This window comes from Ovis aries, chromosome 2, assembly GCF_016772045.2.
Source record: "Ovis aries strain OAR_USU_Benz2616 breed Rambouillet chromosome 2, ARS-UI_Ramb_v3.0, whole genome shotgun sequence".
In the NCBI taxonomy this organism is placed as follows: Eukaryota; Metazoa; Chordata; class Mammalia; order Artiodactyla; family Bovidae; genus Ovis; species Ovis aries.
The window spans coordinates 246716170-246733727 of NC_056055.1; the positions used below are offsets into that span (position 1 = coordinate 246716170).

A 17558-nucleotide genomic window follows, 5' to 3' on the forward strand; every position below is an offset into this window, starting at 1 on the left:
AGGGAGAAAGCAGAAGCATTCCCCCTTTTAAAGAGACTTCCAAGGAGCACCGAATAACGCTGTGCTTCATCTCACAGGCCAGAGCGCATCACCGTAGTGCACTCCACGGCCAGGGGGGCTGGAGAATACGTCCAGCTATCGCTTGGTCTTATGACTCAGGGGAAGGAGGAGAGGGAATCGTGGGAAGCCCCTTGCAGTCTTCCTAGCCATAGCTCTATTCTCGATTTCAGAAGTATTCCTGGGGGAACCTTCAGAGCAACCCTCTGAGGTACTCACTCTTACTGCCCCCATTTTACAGCTGAGGCAAGTGGAGGTCAGGGGGATACAGGGCTTGCCCATGGTCCCTCCACTGGTGAGCCACAGAGCCCTTCCACTGTAACCTAAAGCTGCAGACAGAGAATGGGAGCTGCCACTCCAGACTTCTATCGGGAGGACCTTTCCTGCCCCCACAGGACCCAGACTGTAGAGAAGCTTCCTTTTGTTGTTCAGTCGCTCAGTCATTTCCCTTTGTGGACCGCAGCACACCAGCCTCCCTGTCCATCACCCACTCCCGGAGCTTGCTCAAGCTTACGTCCATTGAGTCAGTGATGCCATCCAACCATCTCATGCTCTGTCGTCCCCTTCTCCCACCTTCAATCTTTCCCAACATCAGGGTCTTTTCCAGTGAGTCAGTTCTTCACATCAGGTGGCCGAAGTATTGGACCTTCAGCATCAGTCCTTCCAGTGAATATTCAGTGTTGGTTTCCTTTAGGATGGACTGGTTTGATCTCCCTGCTGTCCAAGGGACTCTCTAGAGTCTTCTCAAGCTTCCTTTATCTTTATTTAATAAATTCTAGAGCAGCCTTGAACCCAGAGGCTTCCCACTCACTCTGGATTGGAGAATCATCGAGGGTTGGAGTGATGGTGTTGGTTGATGACACGGGGAGAGGCCCAGGGGTCCTGGGAGGACTGGGCTCTGTGGTGCTCACTTCCTGCCCTCTTGCAGGTCAGTGGCCACTTGGACTATGCCAGGCAGATGGACGTCATCCTGAAGGCCGTGGGCATCCGCACCAAGCCCAGCTGGGACGAGAAGGGACTCTTGCTGGCCCCAGGCAGCCTGCCCCAAGAGGAATCCCGCCAGGCGGCAGCCACCTCTTCATCAGATCAGACCACCAACCAGGATGGGCAAACCCAGGGTCCCACATCCGGAGACACCCCCAAAGCAGCCATACCCCCTGACCTCTGCCAAGCCCAGGTGCCAGCGGAACTGGACCAGTCTGAAGGGGCCTCCCTTCCTGCTGCTACCAGGCCTGCTGAGAGCCCCCCTCTCTGCAGCCATGGCCTGGGCGCCAACCCACTGGGCTGCCCTGCCTGTGCCCGTGAGACACAGGGCCCCTGCTCAGGGCTGGACTGATCCGAGGAGAGTCACCTTCCCAGACTGCTTCATGGAGCACCCTCTTACTCTGCTTCACCGGCTCCCCCGCCACAAGCTCTGGAGATGGAGAATCTCTACCACTGCCTTTGCTAAATTGAAGACGTTGGTACTGGAAGGACAGGGGCTTGTAAGGAGACACTGTCCCTTCCCCGAGGAATGGAGGCCAGAGCTCCACAGAGTCAAGCCAGCACAGTACGGATCCCTGGGGCTGAACTGGCTGGGTACCTCCTGTGCTTTGGGTCAGCGCTGGGGGTCAATTGCCCATCCGGAGCTCTCTGGAGCCACCCTGCCAAGCTCTCCAGCCTCAAGAGCCTGGTGTCCGCCCACCCCTCCAACCACTGTCCAGAGCTGTGCTCCAGCCCACAGGCACCATGGGGGGGTGGGTCCAGTGGGGAGCGGACAGCTTACCCTCTCTGCCCTTGGGAGATCTGATGAGATTTTCCTTGTGCAGCCATCCAGGCCGAGCCCTGCACAACCACAGGGGCGGCCATCAGAAACACGTGACGTGAAGGCCCCCCCACAAAGCCACAGGGGGGCCCTGAATATAATGGTTACAGAGCAGGGTGCACAGACTCTGGGTCTGCAGGCAGTGTGGACAGGAGCTGGGCCTGGGACAAGAATGAAGTACGTGGGGGGATTTCCTATGGCAGAAACAAAGGTGTGATGATCATAATAATAGATAATAACACTCGCTACCATTTATTAAGCATCTACCGTGTGCAGAGCACTTTGTAGGGATTGTCTCAGCTGACCCCTCACAACAACCCAGTGAGGTAGGTACTATTATTGTCTTCGTTTTCACCGTCAGGCCCAGAGCATTTAGGGAACCTGCCCGAGATCACACAGGTGATCAGCCTCAAAACCCAGTCAGTCAACCTCCAGAGCCCGAGCCCTTAGTCACTGTAGCTGCACCCCTGACCCCTCCTCCTTGGTGCTCCCACTGGTTCCGAATGACAGAGCCGGACATGACCCCTCCCCAGCACTGTGCGCTCGGGGAGGCTGGAGCCCAGGCAGAGGGAATGTTGACAAGCCCAGGAGGAGGCAGCTGGGGTTGGAGAGAATCGGGGGATTAGAGTATTGGAGCTGAATCGGTCCTCGGGGGATGTGTGTGTGTTCCTTCAGCAGATATTCAGAGCCTGTTGGTCCAAAGCGCTGCTGGTCACACAGCCTGCTGCTGTTGGTCCAAACCGCTCATGTCACCCACGGAAGACTCAGCCCTGAGAGAGGAAAGGACGTTGCTGAGGTCCCAGAGCAAGCTCGGGCAGAGTCTGGACCAGAACACAGGACACCCGCACCCAGAGTCTCTTCCCCCTTCACCAGCGGCTTCTCCAGCCCGAGTAGCCCTTCAAGCAGATTCAGTCCACACCGCAGTCACCACCTCAGCTAGGGCTTATTGAGAGTCCACTGGGGCAAGCCTGGGGCTAGAAGGGGAGCCCGACAAGCACCGTGGCCCCTGCAGAGTCAGTGGCATGGCCAGAATGGCGTCTCCATGCTCAGTACCATGGAGAGCGCCAGGCCGCCCAGGGTGGCCCCTGGGATCAAGGTTGGTAGAACTTGGTGGGAAGATGGGAGGGAGGCGGGCAATGGAGTAAGAACCTCAGACTGAAAGGGAACCTAAAGCGGGTAAACTTTGGGAACCAAGAGTTCCTCGTCAGAAAAACAAAAAGCAAGTCCTGTGCCGGCGTCCACCTGCCTCCCCCACGGCACCTGCCCGTACCAGGGATGGCTTCTCTACAACTCTGCTGACCCAGTGCCCACGGCTGCTTCCCTCACTGACCCCAGGGAAGGCCAGAAGGCAGCAGGAGAGGGACTGGTTCTGTCCTCATCAGATGGTTCCCTTCTAGGCCAAAGGAAGCCCAAGGTAGGGAACACCCATCCTTGATCTTGAGCAAGAACCCAGCAGCTACCCATGTGCCGCCAGGAGGGGCAGGGCAGCAGCCTAGCCAGGAGTTGGGGAGACAGAGTCAGATCGTGGGCTGCGGGCCAGGGCTGAGGAGGAGGAGGAAGGCAGGGGTAAAAAAGTGGGAACAGTGGCCCTTCCTGGCCCTCCGCCAGGGGCCAGGGGATTGGATGGCCAGGAGTTACAACAGCAGCAGGGACCACCCACTAACCACCTGCCAAGTACTGGGCGTTCTGTGCCCACAACGCCCTAGGAGGCAGGCATCGTTTCCCCATTCGCATGTGGAATACCAGGCTCAGAGGTTAAGTAACTTGTACAAGGGCTGGAAAGCAGTGAAGCGGAGGTTCGAACTTTGCCTGCCTGACTCCCAGGCTCAGATATTTACTATGCAGCACGTATATCCTGAGAGCCTAGCTGGTCTGAAAACTGTCTAGCCAGACATCCTCAGGTTAAAGATCCCCTGAGCCAGCACATCTCAAACCATAACGTACACACGATTCACCTGGCGACCAGCAGGTCTAGGGTGGGGCAGGGGCGTGCACTTCTAACAGACTCCCGGGAGCTGATGCTGATGGTCAAGGCCCGCAGAGCAAGGGATCTGGCCCAGCGCTGAGCCACCTCTGCAGACAGAGGCATGGCTCCCACGCAGGCTGATAAGATGTGCAAGGGAGGTGACTGCCTGCATCCTAAGCTGGATCAAGAGGGCCTCACCCCACTCCTGGGAGTCCTCCAACCCTGCTCTACACACACACACCAGTTACACTCAGTGGTGAGGCATCCTGGAGAAAACTGTCCTAAAGCCAGCAACCAGGCCTCCAGGTTGGAGGCCTGCAGTGTGCAGGGGATCCTGACTCAGTGCCACCCACTGGAGCTCAGAATGGCTCCCCAGAGGACCTGTAGCCTCCTGGTTTTAGCCAAGGGCTGGTCCAAGGCCTTGGGGGACCTGATCCCGTCCAGTCCAGTTCTCCACGCCTGCATCAGTTCGTGGGGGTCCCAGGCAGATGCGGCCGCAGCTCAGGCTCCGTGCGATCGATGCTGAAGAAGTTGACGGTAGTAGAGGCCCTGGCAGGAGGGGGTGGGTCCCGGGTGGCCTCGCCAGGCAGCAGCAGCTGGGCCGTGAACCGCGGGCCAGGAAAGCCCCCGGAGCCCGAGCCCGAGTCCGAGTCCGAGTCCGGCGGCAGGGGCAGGGGCAGCACGTGCTGCAGGCTCAGGCCGGGCCGCGCGCCGCTGTGAGAGGTCCGCACGGAGGGCGAGGCGAGGCCCGGCTGCTGCTCCCGGGGGCCGCGGGGACACGGCAGGAGCCTGCCCAGGGCCCGCCGGAAGTCCCGCATGAAGAGAGGGTAGATGATGGGGTTCATGGTGCTGTTGCAGTAGCCCAGCCACGTGAGGACGTCAAAGAGCCCCAGGGAGATGCAGCCACACACGGCCTGGAGGGGGCGGGGGGACATCCTGGAGCCGGGGCGCAGGGCACCCCACCCAGCGTGGATGCGACAGACCGCAAACACGCGCTCTCAGTGGCTGCCCGCCCCCCTCCCTCCCCAGCTCTGGGGGTGCGGGGTCAGCGGTGGTGGGATTCGGGGCCTCCCCAGCAAGGCGGGGACTCACCCACCCCCAGCGGTGGCATTACCTGGACTATGTTGGCCACAAAGAAAGGCAGCCAGGTCACAAAGAACATGCCCAGCAGGATGCCCAGGGTCAGGCTGGCCTTCAAGGCCTTCCTGCTATGCTTGCTGGCTAGACGCCGGCTGTCAGCTGACTCCACCCCTGGGCGTGGGGTCCTGGGCACCTGCAGAGAGGAAGGCCACGTGACTTGTCTGCACCTCTTCCTGGCCCCAGACTGAGCCTTAATCCTAATTCTAGGCCGAGCCCTTAACACACTCAGCCTTGACCCTTGAATGGGCTCCAGCTGTAGTCCTAGCCTGAGCCCTGACCCTGACTCCAGGCTGAACCTTGACCTTGGCTTCAGAGTGAGCCCCTCAATAAGCTAAACTCTGCTTATGGCCTGACCGCTGATACCTGCCACAGATTGAGCCCCACACAGCCACAGTCTCAGACTGAGCCTCCAGCCTGGGCCGGACTGGGCCCAGCTTTAGCCCCAGACCGAGCCTTGATCCCAGAAATAGACAGCCTTTGTCCTGGTCCTGCACCAGGCCCTGACCCTGACTAGCAGTGCACAGGGAGCTCTAGGAAGGGCGGTGAGACTTCCCAGGGGCTCGTGTTCCTGCTTGTTGGACAGTGTCAAACGCTGTGCTTTGCAGGGAGTGAGGGCCTCCTGAGCTGTTGGCTTTGTGTCTGGACGCAGTGTCGTCCTGCACTGCACTTGGGCACTTCAAGAATTAGCTGCAATTGGACAGTACTTGACGAAAGAGGACAGCTGCTGTGCGAGGCTTGACAATCTCTTTGCCTGTGAATTGATTCTCTTGATATTTTGGAGTGACAGTTTTGCACCACTGTTTTCATGATCCACAAAATAAAGTTTATTTTGAAAACATGTGCAATTAAATATCTTATAAATCACTAGGGATGGGAGTGACCTTGGTATTTTAGACTTGGATTTCACTGTGGACTTAGAGACAGCTTCATTCCCACACAGGGATTTCACGAGCAGGAGCTGGGAGAAGAGGAGGAAAAAGGAGAGGCTCTGCAGGAGACAAGGCCTGAGGGGCTCGAATGTGGCTTTTATAAACTGGAGACCAGGAGTCCCAAAACATAAAAGGCTCTCTGTACTGGATGACCCATTAGCCCAGCAGTTCTCTTAATGTTTTTCTGTGAGCCCACTGAAATTCAAATGAAATCTACACAACTTACTCCCCAGAAAACAGCTTTTGTAAATGTTTACAAACACACACACACGTGTATACACACACAGAAGAAAAAATTTCCCACATAGCCAGAGAGTTCAGAGACCACTGCAAAGTCCATCCCTGAAACCCCTAGGAATCTACAAAAGCTGCAACGTGAAGCCCTCCTCTAAACCATGTGTTGTAATCAACTTGGATTTTCATATATCCTCTACACAAAGTGAAACCCACCTATGTGGGCAGCTTATGTAGATACTGGGGTGAGCATAATTCACTAGACTATGAAAGGGTATGTGTGCTGCCTGGGAATACACCTGGGCTTTAAAGGCCAAAGATTCCCCCCAGCACTTCCTAAAGTGTGCAAGAGCCCAGCTTAGCTCTTGAGGCAACCAGAGACAGGCTGGGGAGTCAGGAGGAGGCAGGAAGAAAGGAGCCAGGTTCCCAGGCAACCTTCGCAGATGGAAAGGGGCGGAGGCAAAGCCAAGATGCATGAACCCCCCGGGAGCATTAAAGCCACCCCCACTCCCACATGCAGGAACTCCCCCTCCCAGCCTTGTTCTCGCTTGTCTCTTCAGGGTACCCAGGCTTGGTTCCTGTCCAAGGTGCTGAAACCCCAGATGCGTGCTGTCCTTCTGTGGGATCTGGAATGGCGGTGGGCAGGAGAGTGGAGACAGGCACCCTGTAACTCCTGCTTTTCGATGTATTTGTCCAGGTGAAATCTGGTTAGACAAATATCAAGGCTCACACAGGGGAGCCTAAAAGAGGCTCTTGATTCTTCCCACTTTCTTGGTGGGGCACAGAGGCGAGAGCTGGGCTTTTAAAACAAGTGATCAGGCTTCAAACCGTGCCTCTACCACTCACTCACTTGTGATCTTGAGAGAATCAGCTTCCACATTTGTCAAATGGGAGAAAACGCTCAGCTTATGGAGCTGCTGTGAGGCTGCAGATAATACGCATATGCCCTGTGCTGGACACGGAGTTAATGCGCACGCATAGCAGCCCTGACATCGTTCAGTGGTGTGTGGATGAGGCTGGGGAAGTTTGTAGCGCCCTCGGGAGCTGGTCCTCCTGCCAACAGCTCAGGCTTTCCAAAGCAGCGCAGACCTCAGGACAAAGGCTCTGACTCACTCACTGTGCAGTAGCCAGGGAGAAAAGGAGGGTCTGCTTTCCCTCCCCTCTCATTCTCTCTTCTCCAGAGTGGACTCTCTGTGGCTCCTGTGGCCCCACTGGTCAGCCTGGAGGGAGAGCCTCCTGCTTCCCCAAAAGAATCTCCTAAGAGCCTCTCTAACTTTGGATTGCTGCCGTCAATGGGGACAGACAAGGGGAGGAGGGAGACACCATCTCCCGCAGGCCCCAGCCACACAGGTACCCCCTCACCCCTGGAAGCCTGGTGAGGAGGCAAGAGACAGCCATGATCTTGCCAAGGCTCTCGGGCACTGGGGAACCAAGGCACTCGGGGAGATAAGACAGGGGCCATCATCGGGGAGGGCGACCCAGAGGGTCAACCATGATCTGAGGGTCCCTCTCCAGTCTTCCTGGGAAGAAACCTGCATTTTCCTGCCTCTTCTTCTCCCCAAAGAATTGACTCAAGAAAGCAGGCAAAAGGGAAGAAACTGAGGCTCAGCGAGAGTAGGGGGCCTTCCCAAGGTCACACTGTGCTCAAACCAAAGCACCACAGACCCCCTACGCCGTTAGCCCCACTTACTGAGTGCTTACAATGCGTCTGCACCTGATACTCATTCTGTCATTCGGTCTTTCTGGGAGGAAGGTGTTATACTCTTCATCTTGCAGATGAGGCTGAGAGAGGCAAAATAGCTAGCCAGGAGTCACGCAGCAGACAAGAGTTGAGGCAGGGAATTAAAGTCACCTCCGGCTCCAGACGCTGAGCCTTCTCCACTTTACCATGCTGCTTCCATTCTGGAGGATGGCAGCCCCAAGCAAAACCCCACCACTCTCAGCAAGAGGCCCTGGTGGAACAGAAGCCGAGGGCCACCACCAGCCCACACCCTGGGGTCCGGGCAGTGCCATCCTGCTCACCTCCCTCTGCCCTAAAGCCACCTCAGACCCCTCGTGGCATGCTCTGTTGTTGGCACGGCCCTTACGTCACCACACGTCTGTGGCATTTCCCACTGTCAGAGGGGGACAACTTGGCAGGGCCCTGCCAAGAGGGAGGCCTGCCTGCAGGACCCTATGTGCATAAACAGCTGTACACCTGTCTGTCCACTCAGCACAAACAAGGATGTATTCTGCAGCTCCATTCGTGACAGAAAAAAACTGGAAACAGCTCACAAGTCCATCAGAGGAGAGCGGTTAAATAAACCCTGGCTTAGAAAACTATAGTGAAAGTCACTCAGTCGTGTCTGACTCTTTGTGACCCCAGGGACTGTACACAGTCCACGGGATTCTCCAGGCCAGAACACTGGAGTGGGCTGCCATTCCCTTCTCCAGGGGGTCTTCCCAACCCAAGGATCAAACCCAGGTCTCCCATGTTGCAGGCGGATTCTTTACCAGCTGAGCCACCAGGGAAGCCTTAGAATACTATACAGACGTTTAAAAGGGTAAATACATTCCCACCATAAAATACTACACAGACGTTTAAAAGAACAAATCGATCCCACGGAAAGATCTCCACGACACAGGATCAAGTGATAACAGCAAGTTGCAAGACCAGACAGACAGCCTCTGTTTAAAAAAAGACACAAAGCAAGGCGTAAGTTTCTTTAGGCGCATAAACAAATACACAAACACGGAGGGAAAGAGCTGGAAAGGCATGGAGAGACAGGAGTGGGAGGGCCTGGATGAGGCCAGGGGGCCTTTTACTTGATCGCTACTGATGAATTTTCATTTTACAGTGGACTTACATATTCCCTCGAGTAATTTCAAATTTGTATGACCAGCTAACCATGTGTGCTCAGTCACCTTGCTGTGTCCGACTCTTTGAGACCCCCTGGACTGTAGCCCACCAGGCTCCTCTGTCCACGGGATTTTCCAGGCAAGAATACTGGAGCGGGTTGCCATTTCCCCCTCCAGGGGACCTTCCTGACCCAGAGTTCCAACCGGCATCTCTTGCACCTCCTACACTGGCAAGCAGAACCTCGACCACTGTGCCCCCTGGGAAGCCCAGCCATCTAATCATAGTGTGAAGGTGCTAAGTAGACGTTGGAGTTAGCCTGCCTGGTTCAAACTGTGACTCTGTTACTAAGTAGCTGAGCAACCTTAAGCAAGGTACTTAACCTCTCTGGGCCTCAGCCCTCTTCTCTGCAAGCTGGCAATTCTCATATGACATCCACCTTGTAGGACTGTAGTGAGGATTAAATAGGATAATAGAAAGTTACTTGAACGGTGCCTGGTACATAGTAAGTACTGTGTGGGTACTGTTGGTTACTAAGAGTGAGTACTGTTAGTTACTAAGTTAGTGATCATGGTTGGTGTTCATTGTTATTTGTATGCACCTCAGCTCCTTGATAATGGTGATGAGGCTGCTGATGGCAGCCGTGGTTGTTTCTGCCCCTAGGAAGACTCAAAGGGGTGAACTTCCAGCGCCGCGCATTTCACCATTGAGAGGAAAGGACAGAGCTCACATTCATTAAGCAACAAGCAGCTACTGTGCACCAGGCATATATAAAGCATCTCACTGGTGCTTCAAACAGCCTCAGACAATAACTGGGAGAGAGGGAGGCGAGCAGCTCGCCCAGAGTCAACCCGCGGCAGTGAGAGAGAGGCAGGATTTGAACCTGGGTCCAGACAGACGGACAAGCCCCCCGCCCCGCCCTGGCTGCAGCAGGCTGCCTCGTTCAGAGCGGCGGCCCAGCCTGTCACGCTCAGCTCCGCTCCTGCTCACCCCCTCCTCCCCCTCTGAGATATTTCTGGGATCACAGCCTCCTCTGAGGGGGAGGAGGCAGAGATGGAAGGGAAGACGGATCGCTGGGACAGAATGATGCATAGCTGGGTGATGGAGGGTGAACAAAGCTGGGGGAGGAGGGTCAGGAGGAGAAATGGAGGGAGGGAGGGAGGGAGGGAGGAGGAGGACACGGGGTGCAGAGGAGAGGGGCTGAGGCTGAGCCGAGGGGGAGGAGGAAGGGGGAGGATGGGCGGAGAGGAAGGTGTGGGGAGAGCGTGTGGCCACAGAGACACAAGAGTCCTGGCAGAGAGAACAAGGGGCGCAGGACACAGGGGCGCCCAGCCGGGCCGCCTGCTGCTCCCCAGGAGGCTGAGCGCCCACAGCGGTCCTTCTGGAACCCCCCAAGGGTGAGCACCATCACCACAGGGGCGCCCACCTCTCACACATGCGTGCACACACTTGCCCTGGCTGCATCTCACGGGCACCCTCACCAACTCTCACGCCCGCCTCCGCACCCCCAGCCACAGCCCCTGCCTGACCTCTGAGCAGGACTCCTTTCTCAGAGCCCTTGGGGCTGGGAGGACCCAGCTGAAACCACTGAGCCAACCAGTGGCTTTCCAAGAGCTCTCTATTGCATCAACAGGCAGATAGAGGCAGAGAAAGACGCTCCAGCCAGCTCGACAACCACATCTGAAACTCCGGAAGGGCCAGGACTTCAGGGACTGGGAGCCAGCCCCCGTCCCTCTGTGGGAAAGCGAGAGACTGGTTCCAGGAAGGAGCCAAGGGTTCAGTGGGGCCAGGACGGGAAGGAAGGGGGCCTAACAGCCGCCCCCACCCCCTGCCAAGTTCTGTTCCTTCTCATCAGTTCCGCTGGGTCCAGGCAATGAAAACGCCTCCACCCCCAGGCCGATGTGCCACCTCAGGTGGCGAAAGAGGGTCACAACCCAGGAGGCCAGAGTAGGGTGGCCTCCCAGAAGCCATGTCCCCAAACACAGGCAGTTCTCCAGGCAGTACGGAAACTAGCCGGCAGAAAGCTTGCTTAGTATCTGGGTGGTTTGGGAAGCAAGCTGAGCGATTTTAAGCCAGGTACTTGCTGGATGGTGGAGTCTGACACTTCCTTATTCAAATCAAGAGAAAAGGCGTTCCAGAAAGCAGGAGATAGTCACACAGACATATTTCAGGCTTGAGAGGCCGAGAGTCATTCTGCCTCAGAGGCAGTGCGTGTGTGTGCTAAGTCGCTCAGTCGTGTCCAACTCTTCGTGACCCTGTGGACCACAGCCCGCCAGGCTCCTCTGTCCATGGGATTCTCCAGGCAAGAATACTGGAGGGGGTTGCCATGCCCTCCTCCAGGGCATCTTCCCGACCCAGAGACCGAACCCCCGCCTCTTACGTCTCCTGCGCTGGCAGGCAGGCTCTTTACTGCCAGAGCCGCCTGGGAAGCCCAGATACCAAATGACCCACGAAGACGCCTCTCAGCCTCTGGTGTTGTGACTTCCTTGATTTTGCAAACATGCGCACAGGGAGTGATAGATTTTTGATGTTTACTAGAAGAGACACCCTTCTTATAAGCTCCAGAACACTCATCATGATAGGGTTTCGTGACTACCATCTCTCTCTCCAACTAGAACATAGATTTCAAGAGGCAATACCTTCTCAGACCCACTCATGCCCGCACTCACAGCCCAGGACAGCTCCTGCACAAGAGAGGTCCTCAACGGAGTTCCCTGGTGGTCCCACGGCTAAGACTCTGTGATCGCAATGTAGGGGCCCAGGTTCCATCCCTGGTCAGGGAACTATATCCCACATGCCACAATGAAGACTGAAATCCCATACGCTGCAACTAAGGCCCAGGACTTCCCCGGTAGCTCAGCTGGTACAGCATCCGCCTGCAATGCCGGAGACCTGGGTTTGATCCCTGGTTTGTGAAGATCCCCAGGAGAAGGGAAAGGCTGCCCACTCCAGTACTCTGGCCTGGAGAATTCCATGGACTGTATAATCCACAGGGTCGCAAAGAGTCGGACACGGCTGAGTGACTTTCACTTTCAAGACGCAGTGCAGTTAAATAAATAAATAAAAAGAAGCACTCCCCACAGCACCGAGGAAGTGAATGCGCTGAGAGGCGCAGGGTCCATCAGCTACAAGGACTGCTTCTACAAGTGGACGAGAAGGGAGAAACGTGAGCTGGGGTGAATCCTGGGCTCTGTGGAGCACCGTGTCCATTTCGTTCCTTCCATCACTGTGCAATGAACACTCACGACCCTCCTTCAGATGCTGAGAATCCAGCAGTCAAGACAGGTCCTCACCCTCACAGAATTACATTCTAATAGGAGGAAGCAAACACGCCAATGATAAGTGGAAAGTACGCAATCTCTGCTATTGGCTGCTGAGAACAACTTAGGAAATGAGGGCTGGAGGGGATCTGTGCAAGTGTGACCTTGTTACTAATCAAGCGGTTAGTGAGACAGCCAAGCAGAGGCCAGAGGAAAGGGATGGAAGTTAGGGGGAGATCTGTGTGGTGACGTGAGGTTCCCCAGGCAGAGGCAACAGCAGGTGCAAAGGTCCTGAGGCAGGAGTGTGCTTGGTGCTCAAGGAACAACAAGGAGCCCAGTGCAGCTGAGACAGAGAGAGTGAGGGGATGGTGGGAGATGATGGAAAAGAGACCAGACAAGGGGCAAGGAATAACACGACAGGGCCTGCACTCTTCTCTTTTTTCTTTTGGCTACACCTCCCAGCTTGTAGGATCTTAATTCCCTGACCAGAGATCGAACTCAGGCTCACAGCAGGGAAAGTGCTGAGTCCTAGCCAGTGGACCACCAGGAAGTTCCCAGGGATCGCTATGGCTGCAGGGTAAGTCGAAAGGAAGCAAGAATGGGCTCAGGAAGCCAGTGGAAGATCAATGCAATAACCTGGGCATCAGATTGAGGGCTCAGCCACTGGTCAGGGATGGGCAGCAATTGACACATGAGAAGTGGTCAGGGCCTACATGCGCTTTGAATATAGAAAGCACACAGGGTGTGCAGCAAGAGAAAAAGAGGCTGCCTCCAAGGCTCCTGGCCTGAGCCACTCACATCAATTAGTCGATATAAGGAACACAAGTCAAGGACTACATCTGGAGCCTGGGGCAAAAATCCCAGATTCTGTTGGGGGCGAGGAAAGTGAGTGGTCCAGGCTGGAAGTCATCAGTATGTACGTGGTACTTCCGGTCACAGGATGAGACGAGCTCACTAAGGAAGTGAACGTAGGAAAAAGCAAGGAGGTCCGAGGACCGAGGCCGGGGAGTGCCTCGGATGGTGGCAGAGCAGGAGGGCCTGGCAGAGGAGACTGACAGGCACAGCCAGTGCAGCGGGGCACGGGACCCAGGGTGGTGATCTTGGAGCCGGGTTTCAGGGGCACGTCACCGCCGGCTGCCAGCTCGACGCTCAGACCCGGGGTCTGCGCTTGGAACTCCCTGACCAGACGTGCAACTGTGGGCAAGTGGCCTCCCCTCATCGACCCTTAGTCCTCCAGCTGTCCAACAGGGACGGGGATTATTGGCCCCTGTGGGTGTCCGGGGACCGCCCCAGTAGCTCAGTGGTAAAGAATCTGCCTGCCAGTGCAGGAGACAGTTTCGATCCCTGACCCAGGAAGAGCCCGCACACCACGGAGCGACTAAGCCCGTGAGCCACAGCTAGAGAAAGGCTTGCACAGCAACGAAGACCCGGCGCAGCCAAAGATAAATAAAAAATTTTTAAAAACCCAAGTGTCAGCTGGTTAGCTTCACGGAAAGAAAATCTGTGTGTCACAGGCACTGCCGTAACCAAGAATCTAGACCTCTCCGCTCCAACCCCACCAAGACCAGCTCCATACCTCCTTAGTCATTAGGGCAGAGTGAGACGGGGAGATGACCTTGGATGGTGAATGAACACCCAACGAAATAACTGAGTCACAGAGGAGAACAGAGGCCTTTAGCGCGCCCTCCCAGCTGCTCTGGTTATGTCAAGAGAAACGTCTCATGCTGATGCTACCCTATCTTTAACGTCCCTCCAACATCTAACAAGGAGAAAGCAGGCCTTGGGCTCAAGCATCTCCAGCCATCCAAGCTGGACTTCAGCAACACTGCTGCGGCTTCTGCGGCCTCATTGAAGTTGTGGTTCCGATCACCTTCTATTTCTGGCGAGGATACTGATTTTCCGTTAGTGAAAGAGATAAGAAGTTTTCTTGCTGAATAAATTCACGGAAGTAAAAAGATGAGATGACTCCAAGAAATCGCTAAGTAAGTACATATGGCTGCAGAGACTCGCAGACTGTGTGAGGCTGGGCGGCAGGGTAGCAAGGCAGATGCCTCGAGGCAGTTCCCAAAAGCCTGAAGCTTGGGAAATGCTCCTTTACAAGAACCCAGCGAGAGGGTGTGGATAGCCCATGGCAGCCATCCTGAAGCTCAAGAACCAAGTCAGGGTCACAGCCACCTGCAGAGACTGGAGAAGTATAGATCAGGAGAGAGCTGGCTGCAGCCAAGGCCTCCTGTCCACCCAGGACGCCATCATCCGAGCTGATGGGCCTCACTGCAGGGGTGACATGGACGAGCCACGTGGGGGCTGCCAACCAGGATGTCAGCCTCTCAGCTCCGTCTATCCAGTAACCCCCACCCCCCAAGGGACCTGCCACCCTGCAGACACCTCCCACACCTGAGGCCACGCCTGGAGGACACTGGAGAGCCCCGCTGGGACCTTCCTGGGGGCCCGTGGTCTAATTCTGTGGGGCTCGGGCCTGGCGGTCTGAACACCCAGCCCTGGGCAGAGAGGTGCTAGGACTCAGGCGCTGTGCAACCCACTCCGCTCTAGACACTGCAGGGCCTGCAGCTAAGAGCACCCACCCCATTCACAAGGAGTCAGGGGACACTTCCTAGGTAGGGTGGAGCTCGAAGCCCACCCAGAGAAGCCAGCCCTTGTGGGAGCTTACACACCAGTAAGGGAGACAGACAATGAACAAACCAACAAGCTGGGAGTCAAGACGGAGAATAACAGGGTAGCGGACGGCGGGGCGGTCTGCAGACGGGGTGGTCAGGCTGGGCCCCTGGGAAGGAGTAACCTGTGAATGAAAGAGTCAGCCAAGGACGGCCCCAGGGGAAGAACATCCCAGACGGCACAGCCGGTGCAAAGACTTGGGCACACCTCTGGCGCCTTCTGGGAGTGTCAGAAGGACATGCAGGGCTGGTGCAGAGAAGTGGGGAGTGGGTAGGGGAGGGAGTGCAGCTGGAGAGGCTGGCAGGACCAGGTCCCAGGCCAGATCCTGGCCCGGGTCTCCTCTCCATCTTGAGAGCCAGAGGGAGCCGCTGAAGGGTTTGGAGCCAAAGAGTGAGGGGACTGCCCTTTTGTTTCTCTTTGTGCAGAAAATGGACAGGAGTGGGTCTGGGATGGAGGCAGCGGGAGACTATCAAAGGCTCCCAGGTACGGGACTTCCCCGGTGGTTGGGTGGTTAAGAATCCGGCTTCCAATGCAGAAGACACAGGTTCAGCCCCTGGTTGGGGAAAGAAGATCTCATGTGCTCTGGGGCAACTAAGCCCCAGTGCTCCTGAGCACCTCATTGAAGACCCAGCACAGGAAGAAAAGAAAAAGGCTCCAAAGTAAGAAGCAACGGTGGCTTGGATCAGGAGATCAGGAAGGTGCCCTCGGGAATGACACAGGTATCGAGGAGCTTGTGAATGCATCCCATGAGCATGAGAGGGAAAGTGTTCCCAAGCTTCTGGGCCACGATGCCATGATGGTGCCACTGGCCGTGACGGGGAAGATGGGTGAGGAGCAAGTGGAGAGAGCTGGGCCCGCCTGAATGCCCTGTTGCACATGTTACCCTTGAGAAACGTGCCCACGCCCTGGCGGGTCCTGTGGACAGCTGGGCATTGCGTCTAGCGTTCAGAAGGAAGGTGGGCGCTGGGATTGACCACTTGGAAGTGCCAGCAACGACTGCTCATTCCTCCCCGGCCCCCACGCCCGGGTCTCCCTGCGCGTCCTGCCCCGTACCTGCAGCGTCTCCAAGGCCTGGCCGGCAGCGCCGGTGGAGAGGGACGCCACCTGGACGGCCTGCTTGCGGGCGGCCAGCAAGATCCTGCTGTAGGTGAAGCAGATGGCGCCCGAGGGCAGGAAGAAGGTGAGGCCCGACGCCACGAGGACGAAGGGCAGGCTGGCCAGCAAGCGGCACTGACCCGGCGCGGATGCCAGCGCGCGGCCCGGCTCGTGCCAGCCCAGCAGCAGGGGCAGGAAAGAGGCGAGCGCGGCCAGGCTCCAGGCGCCGAGGACCAGCGCCAGGGCGCGCGCGGGCGTCATGCGCAGCTTGTAGCGCAGCGGCGAGAGGATGAGCAGGTAGCGGTCCAGGCTGATCAGGCAGAGGTTGAGGATGGAGGCGCTGCAGCACATCACGTCGAAGGCGGCCCAGAGCAGGCAGAGGCCCCGCGCCAGCACCCAGCGGCCGTACAGCACGTTCAGCATGGCCGGCGGCATCACCACCAGCCCCACCATCAGGTCCGACGTGAAGAGCGACACCAGGAAAAAGTTGGAGGTGTTGCGCAGCGCGGGCTGCGCGCAGATGAGCGCGATGAGCAGCGCGTTGGCCGCTGCCGTCAGCGCGATGACCACGCACAGCGCGGCGGCCACCCAGCCGCTGCCCCCGGGGGCCCGCGGCGGCCCCGAGCCCCAGTCCGGGGTGCTGTGATTGGCGGGGCCTTGCTCTGGGACCATGCGGGCGGAGGGCGAGGACGTGAGGCCCCAGAGCGGTCCGGAGGAGGAGGCGGGGTGGGCGTGGAGGCTGGCTGCTGGGAAGGCGGGGATGGGCAGGGGACCTTCTGGGTCAAGGGTCAGCACCCGGAGGGGGATGGAGAGGGGATTTGGGGGCGTCCTTGGGTGGGATGCAGAAACACCTGGGGCAAACACCTGGGTAGGAAGTTTGGGAGGGGGCACCTGAGGAGCAGGGTCCTCTAGCAGGAGCGAGTGGCAAGTCAGGAGGACGGGAACGCGGACTCGGGGCGTTTGGCCGGGTGGGCACAGAGGCCCTCGGAGGGGCGGGCGGCAAGATGGGTCGAGGGCAGGGACCCGGGGAGCCCGGGGCCGCTGGGCGCTCTCCAGGCCGGGGCAAGCCCCTCTCGGCGAGTGGACATAGAGAGGTGCCAAGGAGGACCCGGGGTGCTGGGGGTCGCAGGGTGGGAGCCCCACGGGCCAAAGCCAAGCCCCCGGCGGGGAGCGCAGGTCTCGGACCCAGCGCAGAGGCACCCCGGGCTCGGGCGGACGCGGTCCCCGCGGCGAGCTGGAGGACGCCGGCCGGCCCGCCGGGAGAGAAGGACCCCCTCCCCACCCGGCCGCGGGTCTCCGGCCCCGCTCCCGCCGGGGCTCGGTACCTGGAGCGCTGCTCCGCCGGCGGCGACTGCGGCACGAGCCGCGGGCCCGGGAGAGGCAGCGGCGGCCGCGGGTCGGGCTGGCGCCCAGGGGCCGGGAGACGCCGAGAGGGCCCGGCGCGCGCGGAGGCGCGGGGGCTGCTTCCAGGAGCGCGCGGTCCCGGCGCCGCGGAGCCTGCGTCCCGCCCCGCGGTGGGCGGGCAGAGCCGAGCTCTGGCCCCGCAGGCGGGCGGGGTCCCCGG

General features: G+C 58.0%; 2 protein-coding genes across 9 annotated transcripts in view; one reads left to right on the forward strand and one right to left on the reverse strand.

Annotated features, from left to right (window-relative positions):
* Nucleotides 1-9016, forward strand: part of TMCO4 (transmembrane and coiled-coil domains 4) — a 110473-nt gene extending 101457 nt beyond the window's left edge. For 7 of the 8 annotated variants that reach the window (XM_042244689.1, XM_042244692.1, XM_027965590.2 and 4 more), the window contains one exon: nt 986-2123. In XM_042244689.1, coding sequence (XP_042100623.1) covers nt 986-1393 — 408 coding nt within the window. In that variant the 3' untranslated portion in view covers nt 1394-2123. Of the gene's footprint in view, nt 1-985; nt 2124-6690 lie in introns of those variants that run through there. The other variant, XM_060410755.1, reaches the window with a different exon arrangement.
* On the reverse strand, nt 2091-16666 carry HTR6 (5-hydroxytryptamine receptor 6). The gene is made up of 3 exons (XM_012157423.5): nt 15953-16666; nt 4942-5100; nt 2091-4741 (listed from the first exon to the last, which is right to left on the reverse strand). Exons 1-3 carry the CDS (start codon nt 16664-16666, stop codon nt 4292-4294), a joined length of 1323 nt encoding a protein of 440 aa, XP_012012813.4. The 3' UTR covers nt 2091-4291.
* Between the last annotated feature and the right edge of the window lie 892 nt (nt 16667-17558).